Raw genomic sequence first — 25,504 nt, forward strand, 5'->3', positions numbered from 1 at the left:
GCTGACATCTGGCAGACATTCAACTTCCCCTTCCAGATGTCAACCTAAGGCTTGGCCCCCCCTGGAACAAGAAAGATGAGCCTTGTGACAGCTACAAGCATCTAAGGGCCTAAATAACCAGAGAATTTTAGTCTTTTTTCTCACAATTTGGAAGTCCTGAATATTTCCAGCACTTCCAAGGGCAGGAAGCCCCAAGCCCTCAGGGACTACTTCCTGAAGAGGCTGGAACTCTCCAGAAGACCTCTCCCTAATACCCTAAATACATGCTGGTTTGGGGGAAAACACAGGACAGAGGGTTGGAACAAGATTATCTTTAAGGTCTTTTCCAACCAAAATTATTCCATGATTCTATTTCTCCAAAATCAGCGGAGAAGATGGAACTTCAATACCTCCAAGATCTCAGTCATCTTTGAGGCAGATGATCCAAGTGGAGGCAGATGATCCAAGCTTTCAAATGCCACCATTTCATCTTGCTTCAAAGAAAAAAAAAAATCTTTGCAGTAAAAGATGTGTCTGCCAGAGCCATCCAAGTTTTGCTTGATGCTCTTTGGCAGGATGTCTCCAAAGGGATCCAACACCCACACATGATCCCCACTCCAGAAAAAGACAAGCAGATACACCTGCCAGGCTGTATGACAGGAAAACATCACAAAAGAACTTGAAAAACAAGGAGCCACCCAGAACAGTCAGTGATGACAATGTGGAGTTGATTATTTACTGCCTATCTCAAACATCTACAGGATTTAAAAACACGGAGCCTGCTCCCAGTACTGGATTACACAACCACCACACCAGACTGTTTTCACATCACACTTCAGCTAAATGGATTCTCTATCACCCATGTCAGGATTGCAGCTACCCCTGCAGTGCAGCTCTCCCTCCAATAAGGTGTGTGTGCAAAAAAGTCAAATAATACTTGCCACTCTCTTCAAAGAAGTATCCATTCCTTGACATCGCTGCTGGTGGAGACTCTGGAGAAGACAGAAAAAAAATGAAACATGAGAATCATCAAGATGCTGAATGTCTTCACTTTGCAGCACAAAGCCAATCCCAAAATACTGCAGGCATCAGATTTTCCTGAGCGTGGTAAATGTAACTTTTTGCTTATTGATATTATAGCATTTACCAGAAATTTCCTTTACAGCCACAGGCAGTACTTGGAAAAGTGTCAGACATCCTGGGCTGGGACCACAAAAGAGCAAGGCTAAAGATCAGGATGGCTCTGATCATCTCAGGTATTTATCAAATCAGAACAAGTATGTCAGCAAAAATAAAACTAAACATCTGAAAGGATTTTATAAAAATACAAACCACAACTAAGCCAAGGTTGTACCTTATGCTCTGATAAAAAGAACCAGTTTAATTTAGAAAAAACAACTCAATTTTGATGAAAATGGGAATTCACTTTCCATCCTGCTGCTCCTAATCATTAGGATATCCCCCAAACAGTGCTTGGCACTTGAAGATAAACCCCAGAACCCTCCAGCCTTCCTTGGCCCACTTCCTGAGCTGAGGTCCTGCAGGCAACACCATCTGCACCAACAGGCTCTGGTGAGGAAGCCACAAATGGGAAATGATGCTGAGCAAGAGCAAATCCACCAACACAGCAGCAGCAGGGATGGATCCCCAGCATTTATTAGGGACAGGGGTTTTGCTACTGAGTCAGTTCTGCAATTCACTGCTGGCAAAGCAGCTACTGAGCATCTCTTGGTGTGATAACAGAGCACAGGAGCACCTGCTCTCAGGTGCGACCAAAGCCTGGTGCCCAAACCCAGCCTGGCTGCTCTGAAGGCTGGCAAGAGGTGACAGCTCAGCCTGCGTGGGCACAGGCAGCAGCTCCCCTGGACAGGTGCACAGCCCATTTTACATCAATAACAGAGCTCTTGATTTCAAGCCCTGAGCAAGAATCACCCAAGCAGCCCCTTGGAAACATGGGACTTGATGCTGCCTCTTCACACACTTCTTCCCAGCCAAAATGCAATCAGAAAGAGGAATAGGTTTGCTGTGTCTCTCCCCAGCTCATTAGGCTAATCAAACATTACCTACGCAAGCCTGGGATGAATTTGGGCCAACAAGGAAAGAGGTTTCGCCTGCCTTATTGTTCTACAGATTAGGCTTCCTGCTTTTCCTTTGAGGTATGACACTGTTTCCCAAAGACCCTTTCTCTGCCCCATCACTTCTGGCTCCCAGGTTGCAGGCTCTTTATTCCCTTGTACAGTGTGCCACGTTTTCAGGGCTCACAATTCCTGCTGGTCCCCTGGGAGCCCTTGCGCACGTGACGGATGTAAAGTCACTTGTCACTGACGGCAGCGCCTCCCAGCCCTGTCACTTGTCACCACTCAGACCTCCCAGTGCCCACAGGTTCCTGAAGGGATACCCTGATGGCCATGGAAAAAAATAAAAAAATAAAAGAGCCAGCACATAAAGCAGAGGGCAATTCCAGTGTCTGGTCCAAGGGAGAAACACAATGTTCCAAAGTTCATCCCAGAACAATGGGCTGGAGGAACAAACGGCACCGAACTGTGGCCAAGGGGCACCCATTACACGAGTCAATTGTTTCCCTCCACCTGGAAGGGAAGGAGAAGATCCATCCAGACTGATTAGCATGTTAATGATCAAAGGAAAGTTTTTAAAGAGGCTCTTATTGTGCAATGATTGCATTTACGTATTTCAGGGAAACAAACAAAATACGCCTCGGCGGCCCGGGCGGATTACCCAAGGAACCCACATTCCCAGCAGGATGGTTTATCCATTTCTCACTCCTCCTATGGATTCTGAGGGAGCCTGAAGCAACTTGTTCATCCTTCACTGGGCAAAATGAGACCCTCTGCTCTTCCTTCAACTGAACACAGCTATTTCTGCGGGTCGATGCTGTCTAATAATCAGGAATTGGTTGGTTTCTTCCTCAGAAATTCCTTCCAGCTGCAGCATCCCAAAGGTTGGCATCACACCTTTATGGGAGACTGGTTTGGTCCCTGCTTGGACCAGGCATGAAAAGGGCAAGGCTGGGGTGTTACAGCAGGCAGTGCCATTTCATTAGGTGCCACTGGTTCCTCTGAGTCACTAATGAACCACAGTCCCCCCGGCAACATGCTCGGGTAATTATGGTGGAGGTGCTGTTTTTTTCAGATGAGTCATAAAACAGAGGTCTTAACCTTGTAATTAAAGATGCAATGGCACGTTTGGGGGAAAAAAAAAATTAAAAAAGCCAGGCGTTCATCCTACTATGTCCTGGCAAAAACCCAGCCCTGGTAATTTGTCTTCTCCCAACATAATGCTGTCCCACAGCACCAACCCAATTCAGACTTCCAAACAGCCTTGTTGGCGCCTTTGGAAAAGCTCTTCCATCCCCCACGGAAGGGGCACATTAACATCAGGAACCTGTGCCTGGCGTGCCCAGGAGGTAAAAGGTGATGGGTGTTTATACAAGCCCAGACACAGGCAGGGAGCCACGGGAGCAGCTGAAAGGTCAGGGATTAGCACAAGTGGAGGTGGGAAGGGTAAATTGGGGGCTACAGCATCTGCACCTCTGATGCACTACAGAATTCAACATTCACCTGACATTTTCATACAAAAGTTTGGGTTGGGAGGGATTTCTAAAGGTCTACTCCACCTTCCCTGCCATGGGAAGGGATCCGGTAACCAGATCAGGCTGCTTAGCCATCCAGCCTGATCTTGAACATTTCCTGGGATGGGGCACCCACAAAATCTCTGGGCAACCTGCAAAAAATTTATTCCTTATGTCTAAACTAAACCTCTTTTTGTTTAAAACCATCACCCCTTGTCTTGTCCCAAGAAGCTTTGCTAAAAAGTCGATCCCCACCTTTCCTAAAGGCCCCCTTTAAGCAGTAAAATGTCACAGTAAGTTTACCCTAGAACCTTCTGTCCCAGCTTTGGATAAATTAGGAGAAAATGTCTTAAAATGTGTCCTCTAATACAGGACACCTCTTTTCCAGTTTGAACAACCCCAAGTTTTGAACAGAGCAGAACAAACCAGACAGATCTCAGGGACAGCCCAATTAATCTCTTTCCTCCTTACGCCCCAGTCCCTTTCTCCCCATATTCCTCAACCAGCATTCCTTATGCTGAGGGATGCTACCTAAGGACAAGGCCAGCTGGCTCCTGCTGAAGTGCAGGCTGAGGAGCAGCCAGAAAGACAAACACACCAGCAGCTCCACCTGCTCCCCTCTCCTGGCACTTACAGAATTTCACATCCAAGGTCTCGGCTCCTCAGCCGGGTTTTGCTGCGCTGGGTTTGGGTTGCGCAGAGCTGACAGCAAAGCTGAGCCTGCTCTGCTCCAGCAGCCACTGCCTGGCACACACACCAACCTTGTATTTCCTCTCCCCACCTCACCTGCACTCCTGAAATTAAAATGAGTTCAAGCAAGGGCCAGTTATGAAACACCGCAGTGATCGATGCAATTGCTGGGCTTAGGGAAGCCTGGGCAGGAGTACAAGTCTCCAAATTCATCAGGTATCAACATGATAATGCTCCAGTGTTTGCCTGAAGTTGCAGAAGTGTTTCCATGAAGGATAAATTTTCCTCCAGCCTGCAAAGTGCAGGGGCTCAGGGGTTCCCCCTCCACACACTCTCAGATCCGCCAATCCCACACTGTCAGTTCTTTCACTCAGGTTTTCTTTCAAAGGCTCCAACAATTAAAGAAAAAAAAAATCCAAGCAAAGAAATTTCAGCAAGACAAATGCTTCCAGAGACAAAGCTGGAAAGCAGTACCCCGAGGAGCAAAGATGGAGCACAACAATTCATTCCTGTGCCTCTGAGAGGTCTCAGAGAGGTCCTGCCTCTCTTCAGACTCCTCACCCATCCCCTCCAAGGACAACCAGACTCTCCAACTGTTCTCTCTATACAAAGGCAGAACAAGGTGCCACCTTCCAGTGTCTACACAAAAGCACATGGTGCAGCTCTCTTTTGACAATTTAAGCCGTGCTCTTCTTTTCTAAACATTAATTTACTCCAGAAAACAACTTCCCACTGTCACCCCAACCTTATTCCCTGCAGGGATGCCTGTGAGATGAGACTAAATTGGAGAGGCACACGGTGTTACCACTTCTTTCCTTCCTCAAAATGAAAATTTCTGAGCTTCCCGAGCGCTGAATTCAGAGGTGAAGAGCTGAAGTGCTGCAAAAGAGAAAACAAAGCTGCTTTTTCTAGACTCAAGGATGCAGCTGGAGATTCCATGGCTAAGCCATTACCCTTTGAGCTGAGGCAACAGCAGCGACCCCAAGAGCCACCAAGGCAGAGGAATATCAGGGAATCACAGAAGGATTTGAGCTGGGAGTTAAAAGACCATCCCACACTCTGCCACGGGCAGGGACACCTTCCACCAGACCTGGATATGACATTTATTTTTTAACTGGCAGCAGAGTCAGGGTTGCTGTTGTTGTTCAAGGTGCTGGGATGGAACAGCTGATCTGCCATGGGAAGCACCAGACAAGAAGTGGGTGTATTTCCTGATTTCTTACATTCTTATCATTTTTACATTTAACAACAAACCCCTGCCATGCCATCCTCCATTATTAAATTCCTGTGCACACTGCATCTCCAACTAATAACCCATTTTGACCCTCTTGTTTTAAAGTTAGCAATAAGTTCCCTTGAGCCTTGCAATACTGGAGGATTATGAATAAAAACACATTCTCGGGATACTTGGGTAACTCAATTACAATGTTCTGGTGCTGGCATCTTCCAAATAAACAGCCCTCTGCAGCACAAGCCTTATATTGAAGTGAAACACAGCTCTGCAAAAGCTTTCTACAAGTACTGCCATAGCCTTTGGCATTTATGGATGGCATTTTTTGGCTTAAATCTCTAAAAATTCTAGTGCCTTGATAGTTAATTGGAGTTTATTTTGAGACAACACCAGTTTGAAAGAGGTACTGGGGAGGAACTTTTTTTATTTTCAGGTCCTTTAATATTGGCAGTTCTTGGGTAGTCTGTAAACATGGGCAACTTGTACATCTAGAAAATTTAGTTAGCCCAAAGTTCTGATCAAAAAACATCCTGTAGCTTCATTATCCTTTACTCATGGTGTGCTCCAATACCCTAATTTCACAGAATGGTTTGTGCCAGAAGGGTCCTTAAAGACCATCCAGTTCCAACCCCATATTCCAACACTTTCCACCAGACCAGGTTCCTCCAACCCCATCCAACCTGGCCTTGGACACTTCCAGGGATGGGGCAGCCACGGCTTCTTCAACACCCTCAATTTCCCTCATTTCTCCTGGATCTCTGAGGACATTTCTCAGACTCATCAGCACATGCAATGTCCTGCCTCAAAGCTGATAAAGCAAAACACATCAGCCTGTGAGTGAGAAGTCACCACAAAAATCTCTTGTTTGTGCTGCAAAAGCCTTGAGACTTTGCCCATTTCCTCCCAGGAAGAATTAGCAATTATTGCATCACACTGAACTGCCCAGTCAGATAACTGGGCAGAAATGGGATGGGTAACTGGAAAGAAATCCACTTCCCAGAAGACATGCAGGACTTGAGCTGTGCAGCAAGGTTTTGGCCACTTCCAGCTGACTCCAGGAGTTCACTGAATGCAAAATGAGGAATGTTACAGTTAAGTTGCACCCCCTCAAACTGATCCAGGGATAATTCCAGCTTGGACAAATTCATGGTCTCATCCAAGGCTTCAAGCTGGTGGAAGATGATGCAGCTTCCCCCATCCAAAGCTCCCCAGTCCTGCTGTTCAATATTAAACTCTTAATAAACTCTTATTCTTTGCTCTCTCCACCCCAATGTCCCAGGACAAGGGATTCCTATACAAGGGATTGGGATCTGCATTCAGGTTTCTGCAATTTGGAGCAAGGGTAGAGTCACAATTTATGTGCTTTAAATACCCAATAACCATTTGATTATTGGGTATTTAAAGCACATAAATTGTGATTCTGCTTCCCTTCTCCACCCAAAGTCAGCAGAAAGCCAGACTTTGGAGAAAAATCACATACAGGGGAAATAATACCTCAGGGAAAACCTGTAGGAGAGAAGGAATTTTTTAATTATGTGGAGCATTGACTGAAATAGAGTTTAAAAATCTCAGTGTGCAGCAAGAGCTCAATGGGAGGAGGATGAGGAAGCCTCTAACTCCTTTGATACCACAACTGCATCACAGCAGAACAGGACAGGAGCTTGTCAGGCAGCAAATCTGATCACAGCCAAGATGATCAGCTCCAAATACGTCAATATTATAGTTTTTCTCCAACACAGCCTCTCTTGTGCTCTTAAAACAAGAGATTCTGGGAATTTTCAAGAAGAACCAAGCAGCACAGGCTCTTGGTGGAGACATTCCCTGCAAATCATTTAAAACCACCCAAGTCAGCAAGAATTAATGGACAGCAGCAAGCAAAAAGCTATTCTGGCTGGGGTTGCCACTTCTCATTTCTATCTACACCTTCAGTAGCTGATTCCTTCCCACAGCTCCACCTAATTCAGCTGGAAAAGGCTGGTGAGAGCACAGCTCCTGCTGGCACAGAAATTGGAATATGCCCCTGTGCTGCTGGTCTGGGCAATCACAACTGACAGACAGGAGGACAAGGGCTGGAGATTTGACTTGTTTTTCTCCATGCCTAGAGAAGTGTGACCAAAAAAAAAATAGAAGAAAAAAAGAAGAATCACAGCAGTCAGGGTTTCCAAACTGATCACTGTCATTCAAGTGGAAGATCAGTGAGGGATGCTTGGAAAGGAAAGTGCAAAGGTAAATGGTGTCTGATGCTGCCTGTGGCAAGCCCAAACACAGACCCTTCCCTAAAAAGCAAGGATAAAGGCAAAGAAAAACATCAAAGACAAAATCCCAGAGGGGCAAAAAGACCTTTTTTAAGTCATCAAATGGGGAATATCCGCACTGGGAGTCCCAGGGAGTTTTTTCTTGAAGGGCTGAGTCAAGATCAACTAACAGAGTATTTTAGGCACAGCTTTGCAGCCTGGCTGTCCTCTGGCAGTGCAGCCACACATCCATCCCCAGCAGAACCTGAGGGGGATAATCCTCCCTCCCCAAGGCACAGCAGAGCCCTGTCCCTGCCCAGCTCAGTGCCAGGGCTGCAGGGAAGGGCTCTGCAAGGACACAGCCAGATTCCACAGGCAGCAGCTGGGATCCTGCTCCCCCTGGTTCCACCCATCACAGACAGCAAAATCCCCTCCCAACACAGCTCCCAAAAGCACCAGGAGAAGAGCAAAGAGTGGGCAATGCCCCACAGGGCAGCTGGCACCCACAGGGAGGGCAGCTCCCCTCTGCCTGCATCTGCTGCCCCTCACCTTCCTCAGCTCATCCTCCTCCTCATGAGGCTGGGAGGAAAACCACAGCCCCTGAAGGGAAAAAAAAAGCCCAGCACACCTGGAGATCTAACAGAGGCAGCAGAAGGGTGCCTGGCATCACTGGGCAACAAAACAGGAATATTCAAGGCAGATTTTTACCTAAATGGGCTGATTAAAACATTATCTGCATGCAAATAGCTACAAGAAATCAACTCAGGAGGTCCTGAAAACAGTGTAGGAGATAGCAATGCCCCAGAAAGATTTAAATCCACTCCGAAGCTCTTCTCCCCAGTAAACTTTTGGAAGAGGAAGTGCTGCTCAGAGAGACACTGAGAAGGAAGGTGCTTTTAAAGAGCCCAAATCTGATGACAAATTAGTGCTCCAGCCCAGAGACTCAGACCTGCAGGGACACAGGCTTTGCCCTCCTGATGTATAAACACATCCTCTAGAAAACCTTACAGGAGGGAATGTTTCTGTTAAATAATTCTTCAGAACTCCCTTTATGTTTATCATAAAGGAACCTGAATGCTCCTCCTGCCACAGGGGTGCATGGATGTGTTGCTTATTCCCCTATCCCCTTACCAGAAGTATCCCCAAAGGATTTTCACCATTTCTTTGCTTCCCAGAAGGGTTTCATTCCCCCAGATCCTTGTTTTTAGGACTCAGAACTCAGCATTATCTAAACTTAACATCACACCCCTTGGAAATGTCCCATTTCTGTGATTTTTGGAGAACACAAAGCAGTCCTCTGACATTTCCAGGGCTATCCTGAGTCACTTGGATATAAAGTTTTGCTTCATGGATTTATCTAAACAGTGTCCTCCAGCAGAGTGGGATGACATCCCAGGCAGAAAACAACTCCATGGCTTTGAGGCTCAGCAGGCACTCAAGGCTCAAACCATGGATTATTTGCAAGGAGCTGGGTATTCCTCTGAGGATGGAAATGGTGTGGGGAGGTTTTAAGTTATGCCACGGGGCACTGTGGTAAATGAAACCCCAGAACTCATTTTCACAGTGGCTGGCTGGGAAAAATAAAGCATCATATTGAAGGGATAAAGCAGGAAGCATCCTCCTGCCTGCTCCCTGCCAGGCAAACACCCACCCACACACAGGCTCAGGGATCAGACGTGGCTGTTTTCAAACCAAAGCCTTTTCCTCGCTGCATTGAACAATTCCCCTCCTCAGCTTCCTCCAGCTCACCCACTGCAATAAAACCAGCTAATAAAGAGTCACTGGGTGCAGCAGTGACAGCTCCCACAGACCTCCCCACCCTCCAACCCCAAAAAAAAAGAAAAAAGCTATTTGGATTTAGCAGGAGCACCACGTTCTCCAGGTTGACTCATCACAATTTAGCCCACCCAAACAATTAATATCCGAGGCTGCCTCCCAGAGGTGAGCTGCAAGAGGAAAGCACCCTGCACATCCAGAGTCATGCAGGAGATCCACTCCTCATCCACTGGATTTCTTGGCCAGCATTTCACAGCTGAGCAGGACAATTTCAGCAGCAAGGCATCAACAACATTTGGGATTTGGCTGTTGGACTATTCTAGCTATTCTGCTCCTTTTTGCTTTTTTGGGTTTTGGTTTTTTATTTTATTTTTTTACAGTTTTTTTGAGGTTTTGTTTTCCTGAGGGGAGATTTTGTTTTGTTGGACCCTCTAAAAAGTGATTTAACTCTTGCAAGGATTTCTTGCTTAAGCACTACATGGAGAGGAGAGACAGCAAACACCTCCAGAGATGCCACAAGCTGGCAAAGGCCCAAGATCAGGCCAGTTGAGGCTCTTCAGCAGACTTTTCCTGAAACATTTAAATAATTTAGAAAGCATTAACTCTTACTGACAGCTTCTCAGGCAGCTCTTTCTCTTGCAGGGCCCTATCAGAAGCCTCATCACTCTTAATCCAAAAGAAAAAGAGATACTGCAACAGCCCCAAACCCTGGTTAGGGTTGAAAATGGATTTTAAAAGATGCCTGAGATCTTTTTCTCTGCTGAAATGCCTGCTTTGTACAGACAGGTCTTCCAGAGGCCACCACCTGCCACTTATCTGCAGTGGCACTGTGTAAACCATGCAAAAATGGTTAAGAGACAGTCTGACAACATTTTACTGACTTGGGGCTATTCAGAGGGTGGGAGCTGCTCCCTGGAGGGGTTTAAATGTGTAAATACTGCAAAAATTAAGCAGCAGGGAGGAGTAAACTGGTGGGAATAAGCCTTTCTTGGGGGTTGAGTGGAAGAGATGCTGCAGCACCACCAGTCTCACTCTGGAACATCCCTCCCTCCTCCAGGGTACCAGGGTCATGTTTTGGAACAAAGTGAATTTCTAGAAAGTTTTTTTCCCCCTGCTATCTTATCACCAGCAGGAATGAAAACAGCTGCTGAAAAGGCAGCAGTGGCTGAGCCAAGCTCTAACAGCAAAGTTGTTCCTGCATCCCTTCCCACCAGCACCCCCCAAAAAGGCACTGGATGCAACAGATCTAACCCACAGAAAACCAGAAGTTAGGCCAAACCTAAGGTCTGTACTGGAAACAGAGCACTGAACCCAGCCACCTAATCACCAAACACATTTTCAGTTGTGCTTCTCATCAAGACTCAGAAAGAAAAATTTCCCTCTGCCACAAAAAGCAAGAAGAGCCCAAAGGACCCCCAAATGGCCACAGAGCTGCACTCTGCAGCCTCAGAAACAGGGTCTGCAATTCCCACCAGCTTCAGCAGGACAACACAAATCACTCCATGCAGTTTCCCATGTTTGGGAGCCATAAAACAACATCAGTGACAACAACAACAACAACAACACAGGTGGGGGGAGAGGCAGCAGCAGCAGATCCCATTTTCCAGTCCATCATCAATCCAAAATTAAAATGCCCCAGTCCAGTGATGAAATAACTGCAGACTGACAAGCTGAGAGATAATGTTATTCATTAGGATGTTGTTTGTGGTTCCTCTGCAAGGCTTCCACGGCTACAGCACCAGGGATGATGTTTGGGAGCATTTCAGACACACCACATCCATGATTTTGTCTCCACTCAGCACTGCACTTCCCCCAAGTGAAACAGCTCTATGTAAAGCTCACTGACAGGCTGGGAGGATGTTTTGCCATTAATTAAGAGAAAAACCAGAACAGAGAAGCTCTTCAGTGCTCATCTCCCCATGCATACCTTGAAACTAAATTCAAACCCCGACAGCCAGCGCTCTGGTTAATTTAAATGGAATTCAAAAGGCATTCTCCATCCTTAAACACAGAGACACCCAGCACAGGCAATAGATACCATCACTAAGCACAGCAAAGCCCATAGAAAATACATCAAGCACTGCCTTACTTTAGTGAATTAAATAATTCAAGAGCTGGCAGAGCTGCTTTTTCAGATTTCCTGACCAAATGCATCACCCAGCAACAGCAGTGCTTCGGTCTGGGAGGGGTTTTAAGACCACAACTTACCTGCACTACTTCTCCAAGAGACAGAGATGCCTCTGCTCCCCTCAGGGCTGCTCCCCCCAGCCAGCAGCACTTGTCCCCAAAGGCCACTCGCTCAGGTGGCCGAGGCAGAGCCGGCTCCTGCTTTTTCACTGGCTCCAACATGAATCCATCCAGAGCATCTTTGTCCCTCACTTCCAATTGGCGAGCGGCGGATGGGTGGAGTGAGAGCGCGACCCATTAGCTCCCAGATGGACACCTCCAGCCCAGCTCTGCCAAACCCACACCTGGGCAGCACCTCTGCACATGCCACCACTGCCCCAAATGAGGATTTGGGATGTCTCCTCCTGCAGCCACCCGGATCCCACCACCTCTCAGAGCTGTTTGCCTCCAGGAGCAGAAACAGAGTAGTTAAAGCGACCCAGCGCTCCGGAGAGTTTTGCTGGATGCAGGATGGAGAAAGCTCCTGTGCCTCCTTAAAAAAGAAAAAAAAAGCTCTGTGCCAGCCAGAGCTGAAGTGAGAAGATGCTGTACCTTACAGAGAGAAGTACAGGGAAAGCCAGAGGATGAAAAAAAAAAAGGAGGAGGGGGGAGAAAAAAAACCTGCTGCTGAGAGGGAGATAGAGCAAATTCCTTAAAGATACAGCTGCCCTGCCTGCCGGGCTCTGGTGCTTCATCCAGCTCAGCTGCACGGCAGCAGCAGTGCAAGGGTTAATGCATGCATGCAGTGGAATGAGAAACAGGGCAGCAAGTCTGTGCTCCAGCAGCAAGTTGCAGAAATTAGAGCTGAAAGACCTCACCTCATCCGAGGGGACTTAAATCCCAGCCTGTGTGCCCAGCACTGGACCGTGAGGTGCTTAAAAAGCTTTGGAGGGAGGATGCCACATCCTCTCCTCCTGCTCCAGCCTATTCTACACTGCTTCACTTTCCTTACAATTCCAGATTTTCAGCACAATAAGCCAAGTCTCCCCCGGAGACTTAACCCCCAGAGGAATGGTCTAAGCTGGCCAAACAAACAAACAACAACAAAAAAACAACAACAACAACAACAACAACAAACCTCCCCAAAGCAACATCAACTCAGAAAAGGCAGAACCCTACAAGAATAAGACAGAAATAAACAGCAAATTATCCAAATGCTGGCAAGGCTGGGTCACTCCCCTACTACAGCAACTCTGACAATCCCTGTGAGTTCAGTAAAATAATTCCCAGCGATGATATTTACCAGGAGGCAGCAAACACTTCCCAGAGCACAGCAAGGGGAGGCAGCACCTGGCTGGGGAAGGGGCATCCCTTTAGCAGCCACAAGCCCCCATCCCCAGGCCCTGCCCCAGGCTGGTTTCCTCTGCACAGAACCACAGGCAAAGCGTGTTTTTAAACACCTCCCACGCCTTTTCTCTGCTGAGACTGCTCAGCCAGTCTCCTCCATTTTTATTTTTTTTTTTCTCCCCTTGCCATGCCACCTGACGAGCTTTTCCAGGTAAGGCACATCACAGACTGGCAATAAGATGCTAAGGAGGTAGAGCGTGGTTCAGAAAGTGTTTGAGGATGGAAGAGACCCCTGGAGGTCTCCAGTCCCACTCCTTGCTCCACCTTTAAAGAGAAATCAGGGCAATACAACACCAGACATCTTCCCCAAAGAAAGTTTTATAAGAAGCTGAGACTCCAATCCTTAGGATCAACACTTACAGAGCTCAGCCCCTAAACCAGCAGGATTCACCAAGCTCCCCATACGACATTAAAGCAAGATTTGAACCAAGCTGGAATTTTTAAGGTAACTCCTCATAGTGAGACAAACCTGCAGAGAGCATCTTCAAACCTTCCTGTATCCCCACACCTGATACCTTCACTAACAGTTCAGAGGATACCTGACAGCATCACAGCCCCAGAGGTGAACCGAGCCCGCCGAGCCTCCAGCAGGTATTTCAGGTTTCACACAGTGCCGGATCCATTTCAGCAAGTGAACAAGCTCAGGAAACAAAAGACTGCCTCAGATCAGTTTCTATTTTTAATTTTTTTTCCACGCTGAGGTTGTTTATCAGCTCTCCCTGGTTATAGCAGGGACCAGAGCTGCTCCTTGGTGGAGATGCCAAACTGTGGGACCAGGACACCATCACCACAACCACACCAAGTCCCACCTGTGCTGCTCCCATCTCCAAACCCTCCTCAAACCCCACCTGGGCTGCACTGCTGCCCCGTCCCAACCCTTCCAAACCCTGGGCACGCACCATCCACCGGCCTGCTCCACCTCTGCTGCACCAAACGCTGCGGCCACGGGGCCAAATCCTGGGAAGAGCCAGCACTGGCCCCAAACTGGCCGTAGGGAGAGCGCAGGAAGGTGAGCCGGGGGTAGCAGAAGGACGCCGGCTCCATCAGCACGGAGAAGAGAGGAGAGCCAGGTACGAAGCAAACCGCGTCTCCCTTCGCCTCCTGCAGCGTGTACTGTTGGGACATGCAGTCTCAGAGCCTTCTCCCAGAGAAGTTCCTTTTTTCCCCCAAGGATTTAGTGCAAAAATAATAATAATAATAATAATAAAAAAAAAGAGTAATAAAAGAAAGCCCAAAGACGGCGGAGCAGCCCCGCTGCTGCTGTCAGAGCCCAGCAGAGCACACTGGCAAGGCAGCGTCTCCAGGCTGTATTTAAACGCCCCTCTCAGAAAGCAGAGATGCAGCACAGGAAGAGACAAATTCCAGCTCTGCGTCGGGCTGATAAGCCAGGTTTATAATATTCAAGAAGTATTGGCATTACTACAGTTCCTCCCCCCACCCCAACCTCCTCCCGCAACGAATATCTTGTGCAGGAGCTTGTTGTGCACAATAAGCAAAAAAAAAAAAAAAAAAAGAAAAAGAAAAAAAAAGAGCCCTATCCCTAAAAAAAAAAAACTAGAAAAATCAGCCTGTTCCGGTGGGAACAGCCAACACGTTGAATAAAACAAACACACGCGTGTTAAGCCCTGGGGACGCAATTAGGCTCGGAGCAGGGGGAAGAGGCGTTTCACTCCTGGAAAAGGAGAATAAACCTGGTGCCTCACACCTCATCCCGTGGGGTGGCTCATCCCAGGGGGGCACTGCAGGGTGCCAGCACCTGCCCCAACACCAGGACAGCAGGAAGGTCACCTCATCCTCCTCCCGAGTTGCTCTGTCCTCCTAATTTCCACTCCTGAGCCCCTCTCAGTGGGTAACACCCAGCAACAACTCCATCTCCACCGTTTGCCCAGCTGAACACCTTGAGACAAAGGTTGCCCGGGTCTCAGCATTGACCAGCTGAGATCTTCTCTCCACCAGCTTCAAATCTCGGTTTTCCCCAGCACAGCCCCCATTCAGCACTGCTGGCATCCATTCCCACCATGGCACAGCTGCCACAGCCCCTCCAGCCTTTCTCCTGCCACTTCCAACAGCTCCTTCAAAGCTGAGGAACTCCAAAGGATGTGTGGGGAAGCAAAGCCCTCACCCAAGACCAGCATAAAGTGTAACCCACTCCAATGCCTTGGTTCTCAAGTCTTCCTCCCCATGTTTTTGCACTTTCTCAGCAAATCTCTGACGATTGACACTACTCTTGCTCTGCTCTGTACCCAAATCTCATCAGATTCCCTACCCAATCTCAGAGCTCAGAACCTCCTTCAGTAGCAGAGGTAGAGTGAAGCCCTCAGTCCTGCTGGTTTTAACTGGGAGTCAGAGCCAGGGATGAATTTAGAAAGAGGGAGTAGAAGAACCCATGGAGCACTGAGTGACAGCAAAGCCCTTTGATGGCACAGCCAGCACTGACAGATGCAGGAGCCCTCAGAGCCGTGGTCTGCAGAGAGCCTTTGTGGAGAGCTCAGCCCAGAGCAGAGCTAGGAAGTTGTATTTCTAATAAAAAAGAGAAATAAAAAACAAAACTTGGTTTTCAGCATCGCCAGGTCCCAGCACCAACTGCTGAAGGAGCTGCTCTGCAAACTGCACAGTCACACAGCACTGCTCAGACTCAAGTAAGGATCAACTTTGAGGAATTGCCTTGGCATTCCCAGTTTTTAACCACACTGCATCCCAGTTTGGATGGGAATAGCAAAGGCAGCTTGGATTTAACCAGTGCTGGATGTCTTAACAAGGATTTGCATATTTAGAGGGTAGATAACACCTCCACGGTGATGATGATGAGTTATTAAAGTTTCCCAGGCTTTGTTTCCTCCCAGGGCAATCCTACACAAGGAACCAGGACTGAAGTGGGTTCACATTAGGAGGAGGTAGCTCAAGTGCCACCCAGCCTACTGAAACACAAAGGTTCTGAGAACCCTGTGGCTTCCCAGAGACATCTCAATCACAGCACACTATTAGAATGACTTTAAAAAACCCAAAAAAGCAGCTTTCCCCAGTTAATGTGATTTAACACCTGTCCTTAAGCATAAAATACCTATGCAGAACATCAGTGCAGTTCTGCCAGGATGGAATTGGAGGTTTCAGGCTTATTCAGGCAAATAAAACAGCACCAGGCTAAGCTGGGTAATTCCAGACTAAAATCCAACTTCTCAACTAAATCTTGACCTTGAGCCTAACTCTTACCTCAGCTGCCTCCTGCAAGAATGATCAAACCAAACAACATGCAGGCAAATTGAACAGCACCAGGCTAAGTCTGATAATTCTGGATTAAATTCCAACTCTGAAGCTAAAATCTGACCCTAACTCTTACCTCAGCTCCCTTCTGCTGAAATATCCAACTTCTCACTGACACTTTCCTTTAAGCCAGCGCAGAAAACTTCCCTTGTGGATCCTTTCCCTTTGAAACCCAAGACATCTTTGTTTTCACACTGACTCAACACAAAAATAAAGCTTGTTTTAATAAATGTTTACAGCCTCAAATGATTTACTACAGCTTTACTAGAAGTCAAGCCACTCTGAGCTTACACACAGATATCTTATGCCACCGGGTGGGTCAAGCAAGGGCTCCAGTTAAAAAAAACCCCAACCCTTCTTTTTATCTGCATTTATTTAAACAAGCTGAAGCATTCAAACTGCCAAGGAACAACAGGAGAGCCGGAGGGGAACTTCCTCTGCGGTCCATCATTCTTAGGGAGCACCAACTGTACAAAAGCCACAGATATTTCAAAACTGGAGGGCTCTGGCTGAGATGGATTAGCCAACAAATCCCGATTATAGCCGGGAAGCGGCGACGCGCGGCGCGCAGGGGGGGTGGCAATCACTGAGGTTGCTGTGCAGACAGGACTCCAAGTGTTGCCTCGCTGTTCCAGCCTCCCAAAAAACCCCAAAAAAGCAGCCACAAACCCCAGAGCAGGAAGCCAGGTGAGGCACAGCTGGATTTACTCAATCCTGGGTCAAGCAATTTATCCCATGCGCCAGCACTTGAGGAGCAGGAATTTGGCAGAGGAGGGACAAGGCTGTGCTCACACCTAGAGACAATCCAGGAGAAATCCTGCAAACACTGAAACAGCTTGGGGGAAAGGAGAAAATTCCCTGAGGGTTCTCCACGTGCAAATCCACACAGAGAAGCTGTGGCTGCTCCTGAATCCCAGGAAGTGCCCAAGGCCAGGTTGGACAGGGCTTGGAGCAACCTGGGCTGGTGGAAGGTGTCCCTGTCCATGGCAGGGGTGGAATGAGATGGACTTTAAGGTCCAAAACCCAAACCTTCCCATGATTTTCTATTCTTGCAGGACAGCCCAAACCTTCCCATGATTTCCTACTCCTGCAGGACTGACCAAATCTTCCCATGATTTCCTACTCCTGCAGGACAGACCAAATCTTCCCATGCTTTTCTATTCCTGCAGGACATCCCAAACCTTTCCACGATTTTCTATTCCTGCAGGACAGCCCAAACCTTTCCACGATTTTCTATTCCTGCAGGACATCCCAAACCTTTCCATGATTTTCTATTCCTGCAGGACATCCCAAACCTTCCCATGATTTTCTATTCCTGCAGGACATCCCAAACCTTTCCATGATTTTCTATTCCTGATTTTCTATTCCTGCAGAACATCCCAAACCTTTCCACGATTTTCTATTCTTGCAGGACAGCCCAAACCTTCCCATGATTTTCTGCTCCTGCAGGCACCACCAGGTCTCCAAATGCCAACACGGCCGTGAAAAAGCAGCAGAGCTAAGGCAGAACATCAGCTCTAAATGAAAACTTTTCCATTAAACCGGAGCGGGGAAAGCTCCGGAGGCACAAACCCACCCCGAACACCGATCTTCACCAGAGGTGCGGGGACAGCACGGGTGACAAAGCTGCTGTGCCACCTACAGTCACTTCTGGTCCAACACAAAGTCCCTGCAGCGGTCCCTGTCACTTCAGCCGGTGTCACCCAGCGCTGCCGCGGCCATGCCGGTGAAGGAAGCGCTTCCTCTGCAGGGCAGCGGGGAGACACCGCACAAAATAACTCTGAAAGTTCACCCGAAATCACACAGAGAGCTCCCCAGTTCATTTAAACCCTTCCTCCCCCCCACATTTCAAATTAACTCCTTGCTGGGGGTCTTGCCCAGCACGCACAACTGTCCCAGCTCTTCGCATTAAAGTTTCGCTTTTTCTGCCTTTTTTTTTTCCCCTCCCCTCCTTTTTATTGCGGTTTTTACACCAACACGAAGTCAGGCAACCTTATCCGCTCGGCAGAGCTGAGCAGCACCCGGTGCCCTCCGCCCCATGCTGGGTGCAAAACAAGGCAAAGTAAAAACGGGGCATAAAACACCCCCAGAACAGCCAGAGCCCAACTTTCCATCGCTCCTTTTCCCCTCTGTCCTCCTGTCCCACCGCATCCCCGGGGCTGGAACATCCCGCTCTGCTCAAGCAGCTCAACTTTAGGAGTGTCACCAACACAAAAAAATAAAAAATTTAAAAATTTAAAAAAACAAAGCAAAGGGAAGATTTTTCACCCCCCCCATCCCACGAGGGAAAACCAGAACACATCCCCCTCCAAGCCCACCGCATCCCGCTGCGACCCCTGCGCTGTGCAACAAGCAGAAGCCGGGGTGGCAAGCGGGGGTGGCAGGGGGACAGCCGGGTTCCCCCGGTCCCCCCGGAGCCCCTCGGAGCCCTGTCCCTCACCGCAGGGCTGGAGGTGGAAGAGCCGCCGGGCTGCCATGGCCGCGCCGCTCATCCCGTCCGCACCATCGCCGCGCCTTCGCCTTCCCCGCCGCCGCCGACGGGGGCGGGGGGGGGCAGAACTTCTTTATTTATTTTCCCCCGCCGAAAATAAATAAATAATGAAGAAGGAAAAAAAAAAGAGAGAGAGAGAGAACTGGGTTTTCACCCCCCCCCCCGCACGCGCGCCAATTAAAAAAAAATTAAATAAAATAATAATAAAAAAAATAAAGCTGGAGAAAGTCCCGAGCGAGGAGCGCGGCTGGGAGGGGAAGGGACAGGCGGTGTCACAAGCGGCCGGGTCCTAAAGCCCGCCCGCGGCCCCGGCGGGGACAGCGACACCGCAAAGCCAGATCCGGCCCGCAGAACCCTCCTCGGGCAGCCTACAGAAATTTTTATATCATATATTGCGTTGGAAGGGACCTCAGAGTTCAGCCAGTTCCAGCCCTGGCCATGCAGGGACAATTTACACCAGCCCAGGTTGCACCAAGCCCCATCCAACCTGGCCTTGGGGACTTCCAGGGATCCACAGCGTCTCTGGGCACCCTGTGCCAGGGCCTCACCATCCTCTTATTGAAAAAATCCTTTCTAATATTAATTCATGTCAATATAGACGCATATCCTTCAGGTTAAGATCACCCCCCACCTTGTTCCAGCACAACAGGCCCTGGATTGAGGCTCTTCTCTTCAATGAAAAATTAATTCTTCAGGTTAAAACCATTCCCCCCTTGTTCCAGCACAACAGGCCCTTGGATTGAGGCTCTTCCCTTCAATGAAAAATTAAATCTGTATTCACTTTTCCAGGGGTGCAGGCTGCTGGAAGCATTAGCAGGGCAGATGATGTTCATCATTTCAGAGCAGGGGAAAAGCACAGCTCTGACAAATCTTGCTTCTCCCATCAGGTGTGCTCATGGACACCGTGGGGTCCCATCATCCACACTGGTTTTCTCTGCCACTTCAAAATTCCTCTGAAATAACCTGGCACAGAAATTTTGAGTCAAAACCAACCAGCTGGGGGTCAAAATAAATCCCTGGGGCACAGCACAGAGAGGGAGCTTGAGGTTCTTGACCAAACCAAGCAGCAACAACAAAGTTTGAAAAGCAGGGGCAGAAAAAAGCAACCTGCAGCCTTTGCTGTAGGAAAAACCAGGCACATTTAAGTTCTTATACCATAAATGTTGGACTGGGACTGTTTTGTTTCTATCCATTTCTTGATTTTTCTTTCCTCCAGAAGGGTCTCAGCTGATCCAGCTACAGCAATTTGGGAATCTTGGAATGGTTTGGGTGGGAAGGGTCCTTAAAGACCATCCAGTGCCACCCCACCTGACATGGGCAGGGACATCTTCCACTACCCCAGGTTGCTCCAAGCCCTGTCCAATCTGGCCTTGGACATTTCCAGGGATCCAGGGGCAGCCATAAAATTTGGATATTGGAAATGAGGGGTGAAGAAGGTTTAAAGAAGTCTTACTGACATCTTGGCTTTTGATTGCTACAGATCTTGGTGTAGAGGCAGCATATCCTGAGTGAACCTTCACCATCCTCTAAATCAACAAACCACATCCAGGGGAAAAAAAAATCCCAAATCACCCAGGAAAGCCCTTGACATCATTTGAACTGAGGTGGGAAACACCCAGTCAAAAGTTGAAGGTAAAAGCTATTAGTCCAACATTATTCTCATACTAAATCCAAAACACAGCACTTTACCAGCTCCTGAGGAAGAAAAAAAATCAACTCCATCCCAGCCAAAACCAGGACATCACCAAAAAGAGGAAAAAAAGGGGGGGGGGGATTTGGTTTTAATCCAAATAATTTAATCCAATTTAATTTATGTTGGCGTGGAAGATGCATTTGTTGAGGAAGTGAATGTTTGAGTGGTTTAAACTGTACATGTTTATATACAACATTTAACTCTGTGCCCACACTGAGCAGGTGGCAGCTGCCCCAGGTGAGAGGGAGCCCAGGGGTCACCTTGCCAGCTCCTCCTGAAGAGGACAACCAGGAAGGACTATGGAATACATGACAGCATGCAGGGACAACTTCCCAGGGCCAGCAAGTCTCTTCCAGGAGTTTTGAGATCCCTTCCAGTCCTGCATCCTATGGGCTCTGAGCTCACGGTAGAAAACTTGACCCTGGTATTAACTCCCTTTTAATGCACCAAACCATATTTCCCAATTATGATAAATTACCATTAAAGCAGTGCCTGTCCCATGGTAGAAATCTTAGCCCCCCACCAGTACCATTTTCTGGAGGGTATCAGCTTATCTGCCACCATGCCAGGCACCAGAGGGGACATCAGATACTGCAGTGTCTGGCTCTCTCTGGTCTATCCCAGCTCTGCAGACCTGATCTCTGCAGACATTCTCCACTGTCACAGCCAAGCACAGTCACCCAGGGACAGCTGGATCCAAGGAGCAGCAGTTCCACCCTTCCCCAAGCCCATCAGCTGCTGAGGAGCCTCATCCCAACATTCCCCTCCAGCAGGTTCTTAACTTTATGCACAAAGCCAACCTCCCTCCCAGGCAGAAGTTCATTTTCCTCTCTTATTGACTGACTGGTTGGCATTAAGCAGCTCTTTGTAGCCAGGCTGGTTTGTGGCTGGAAAACAGTGGGAAGTGGATTTTTGCTTCACAACCAGATCATACAGGACCTGCTTGCCTGGTCCAGCAGGATCAGCCAAGTATCAGCAGAAGATACTTGGGTTCCCTCCAAGGCAGGGACAGATGCCAGGTGTATTTGCTTTTTAGCAGGATGCTTTTCCAAGACTCTGATTGATTTTTTTATATTATTTTTTTTTTCTTTCTGGTGGCCTCACATTGGAGGCTGCAAGAGCCTGGACACAGAAAGTAACACTAGGTGGACCCAAGCATTGCAGAGAAACCCTTATCCCATCCTCATGAAGCAGCACTGGGATTCCCAAGCTGTGACACCGCCAAGACTTGAAACAAAAGCAAAGAAATTGCTTAGGAGATCCAAATTAAAAATTTAGGCCATACCACCATACCTGCAGCCTGGGTTGTTTTATTCTGTTTGCATCATGAACTCCTTAAATCCCACCCTACCTCCTTGCTCTTTGAATGCAGCTCAAGGGAAACCTGAGTTCTCTTCCCATCTCCTGCTGCACATCCTGATTGTGCCATCACCTGCAGGGGACACTGCAATAAAAAAGCACAGCAGAGGGAGCAGTGACCTGCTGGGAGCTCCAGGTGACTCCTGCCTTGGAGTCCTGGTCATTTGGGATGGGGTTTAAGTGTTTATCCCACCACTGTTCTCATCAGCCCTCTCTGGCCTCACCCCTGGAGCTGAATGCCACAAGAGCAGCTCTGGGGATCCCATTCCAGGCTGCTCTGAGGAGAACCAGGCTGGTTTGAGGCACCAGGTTTGCTTTCAGGAATCAAAGAAATTAAATTTAGAAGCCAAAGGAGCCAGTGACCTGCAGTTTGAGCAGGTTTTGAGACTTTGAGGTGAGTTTAGCAACTGCCATCTTCTTTTTGGCACAAATGAATATCCCACTGAACAGCGTCAGCTCACCCAGGTGAAAGGGAGCACATCAAGCCCTCCTTGAAAAGTCAAATATTTTAAGGTTGCCCTTACCTGAGAAACTCATCCAAATAAATAAAAGACCATGAAATCCACAAAATTATTCCAGCAAAAGGCACAACAGTCCCTTCAGCACAAGGGGGATAAGGGGAGTTTAGGAGGCAGCTGCACAAGGAGCACAACCAGAAATATGAAGCTTTAAGGTAAAGGCAATATTCTGCTGCCCCTTGCTCATGCTCCCAACCAGAAGGCAAAGAAAAAAGAAAAGAGAAGAAAAAAATCACCTACACTTGATGAAAATGTACAGAAACACTCACTCCTTTGTCTCCCTCCTGTACAATCTTTTCCCCTAGCAGGGGAAGGAGCCCAGTGAGGGCAGAGCTGGTGCTCAACCGAGAGCTGCTGGGAAGGTCAGGCTCCTTCAGCTGCAGATTGCACCCAGATGGCGATTTCCTCCTGGCAGTGGCAGGAGCTGGGGAAGGCAGCCAGGCTCCAGCAGGCTGTGCCAGAGCTGGAGGCAGAAACTCCCTGGCCAAAGCCATGCCAACATGCAGATCTTATTAGGCCAGAGCCTGCAGCCAGCTCCTGCTGCCCCCGGCTAGAACGGGGAGATGAGAGCAGGGCTGAGAGCTCAGACATCACCACTGTGCTCACTGCACAGGCCTGGCCCTGAACACAGCCCCTGCTCAGGCCCTGAAATGTTGATTTGTAAAGATCTCCCACCTCCAGGAGGTGTTTAGGGACATAAAAAGGGAGCAGCTCCCACCTGGCTGTGGCCTCCCTGGGAAGGAGCCACAGCACAGAACTACAGCTTGGAGAGAATCATGGAATGGTTTGGGTTGGAAAGGACCTTAAAGCCCATCCAGTGCCACCCCATGTCATGGGCAGGGACACCTCCCACTATCCCAGGCTGCTCCAAGCCCTGTCCAGCCTGGCTTGGGCACTGCCAGGGATCCAGGGGCAGCCACAGCTGCTCTGGGCACCCTGTGCCAGGGCCTGCCCACCCTCCCAAAATCCCATCCATCCCTGCCCTCTGGCACTGGGAGCCATTCCCTGTGTCCTGTCCCTCCATCCCTTGTCCCCAGTCCCTCTCCTGGAGCTCCTTTAGGCCCTGCAAGGGGCTCTGAGCTCTCCCTGGAGCCTTCTCCAGGTGAGCACCCCCAGCTCTCCCAGCCTGGCTCCAGCCCTGGAGCAGCTCCATGGCCTCCTCTGGACCATCTCCAGCAGCTCCAGGTCCTTCTGATGCTGGGGGAGAGAGGAGCAGCAGCAGATGGACGTGGTTGCTCTCACAGCCACAGTCTGGCCTCAGGCTCCTGAGCACTGCCAGTCCATCCAGGGCAAAACTTGAACCAGAAATAATTGTGGTCAGTTCTGGTATAAAGGAAAAAGTTATTTCCTAAGGAGTGTGGGATTGAAATCCACCTCCCAAGCAGCAGCTCAAGCTCTGCCCTGGCCCTTCAGCACCTGGGTGTCAGTTTTGCCTCCTGCAGCAATCAGAGATCTCTCCATGGAGCTTGTCAGAGCACATCCCCATTCATAGCTGGCTAACAGTGGGATTGGGGTCTCTGTGTCACACAGGGGCTGTCACACACGTGCCTGGAGCCTGCAGAGAGCCCAGGCTGCGTCTCCCTACTGCCAGAGACCAACACATCCTTACAGGACACAGCAAATCCTGGCAGAATATGGAATATCCTGAGCTGAAAGGGACCCACAGGATCATCCAGTCCAGCTCCTGGCCCTGCACAGACACCCCAACAATCCCACCCTGTCCCTGGGAGTGGTGTCCAAACTCTCCTGGAGCTCTGGCAGCCTCGGGGCTGTGCCCATTCCCTCTGGATAAGGAACCTTTTCTTGATTTCCAACCTCAAGCAGCTCCAGCCATTCCCTGGCTGCTGTCCCCGTCACAGAGACCAGAGCTGCCCCTCCTGTCCAGCACAGTGACATTGCTGAGGCTCAGCCATGCCACTGGAGCCACTGAAGAAGAAGGGGACATTCAGCAGAAGATGGTTTTCCACTGCTCTGGTTTCTTTGTGGGGAAAATCTTGGGAAAATCCTACCCTTAAAATGATGTTCCAGCTACACAAAGAGCCCTGCTGCCTAATGAGCACATCTTGGGCAGAGATAAACACAATAGATTTGCACGGAGCCACAGCTGAATAGCTGACTTCAGCCTTAGTTTAGCCTCAGAGCATTAAGAGATTGTTGATTCCAGTAGAGAACACACTTGCCAACCTTTTTTTTTTTTTTGTGTGTGTGTGTAAGAGCACAATTTAAAGTTAAAAACCCTCAGTGACTCCAGGCACTGGCAACCTCAGCCCCTCTCAGGCAGTCAGTGGCCACTCAATGTGAATATTTTCACTTCTGCTGGAGGCAACGTGCTGGTGATAAGGAATTCAGCATGGTGGTTATTTATTTTCAGAACTCAAATGGATTTAGTAAGAAACTCTGCTCCTTGCCCAAGACTCAGCTGAACATGTTCTGAAGCCCAAAGCCCAGAGCAGCAGCTCCAGATGATGTCATGTAAGAGTGCAATAAAGAATTACACAACGAAAGCAGCAGATAAAAAACAGGGACAATCAGCAGCTTCTCAAGATGTAATGAGGAATAACCTTCAATCCCAGCTATGCAGAGCCCCTTGACTAATTATTCCAGTTAAATCACCCATCTCCACAGGCATAAATATTTACCTGAAACCTTCATGACGAGGAAGAGGACACCGGGCAGCAGTGCAGCTTCACACCAGGCAAAGACACACAGGAAGCAGCAGAAACGAAAACAAGCCTAATGAAGATCATTTTCCAGGCAAAAAAAACCCAAAAAAAAGCAGATTTTAACTGACTCAGCAGCAGGTTCATGAGGACTTACAGCACAGAGAAGTCGTGAGCAACTGGAAGAGCTTCCAGACTAGCTAAAACTCCCACTTTTAACACAAAAATGGATCAGATTCTGGGATGTGGTTGTGAAGATTCTTCACACTGGGCATGGTGACTTTCATCTCACTGAGCACATACAATTGCTGGCAGCAAGCTCCTAAGAACAGAAAAGAAAGAAAAAAATAATAATAAAAAGCCCCTCAAGTTCCACAAGCAACTTCAAAGCCCAACGGGGTTTTCCTCACTGCTGAAGGGGATTCAGAGTTCATTGTGCTCGTGGAACTCAAGTTGGGCTGCAGGGAAAACCTCCTGCTTCTCAACCCTTGAGGTGCCATCCTCCCCCAG

General features: G+C 48.6%; 1 protein-coding gene across 5 annotated transcripts in view; it reads right to left on the reverse strand.

Moving 5' to 3' along the window:
- The window catches only part of SLC4A11 (solute carrier family 4 member 11), a 104,901-nt gene extending 79,900 nt beyond the window's left edge, over positions 1 to 25,001 (reverse strand). Inside the window, exons 1-2 of one of the 5 annotated variants that reach the window (XM_077177873.1) lie at positions 24,974 to 25,001; positions 921 to 971 (exon numbers count right to left, since the gene is read on the reverse strand). In XM_077177873.1, coding sequence (XP_077033988.1) covers positions 921 to 971; positions 24,974 to 24,986 — 64 coding nt within the window. In that variant the 5' untranslated portion in view covers positions 24,987 to 25,001. Of the gene's footprint in view, positions 1 to 920; positions 972 to 11,707; positions 12,243 to 12,908; positions 13,045 to 13,911; positions 14,398 to 18,713; positions 18,797 to 24,973 lie in introns of those variants that run through there. The other 4 variants (XM_077177872.1, XM_077177871.1, XM_077177875.1 and 1 more) reach the window with 4 other exon arrangements.
- Between the last annotated feature and the right edge of the window lie 503 nt (positions 25,002 to 25,504).

This window comes from Agelaius phoeniceus, chromosome 4 (genome assembly GCF_051311805.1).
Source record: "Agelaius phoeniceus isolate bAgePho1 chromosome 4, bAgePho1.hap1, whole genome shotgun sequence".
Lineage (NCBI taxonomy): Eukaryota > Metazoa > Chordata > Aves > Passeriformes > Icteridae > Agelaius > Agelaius phoeniceus.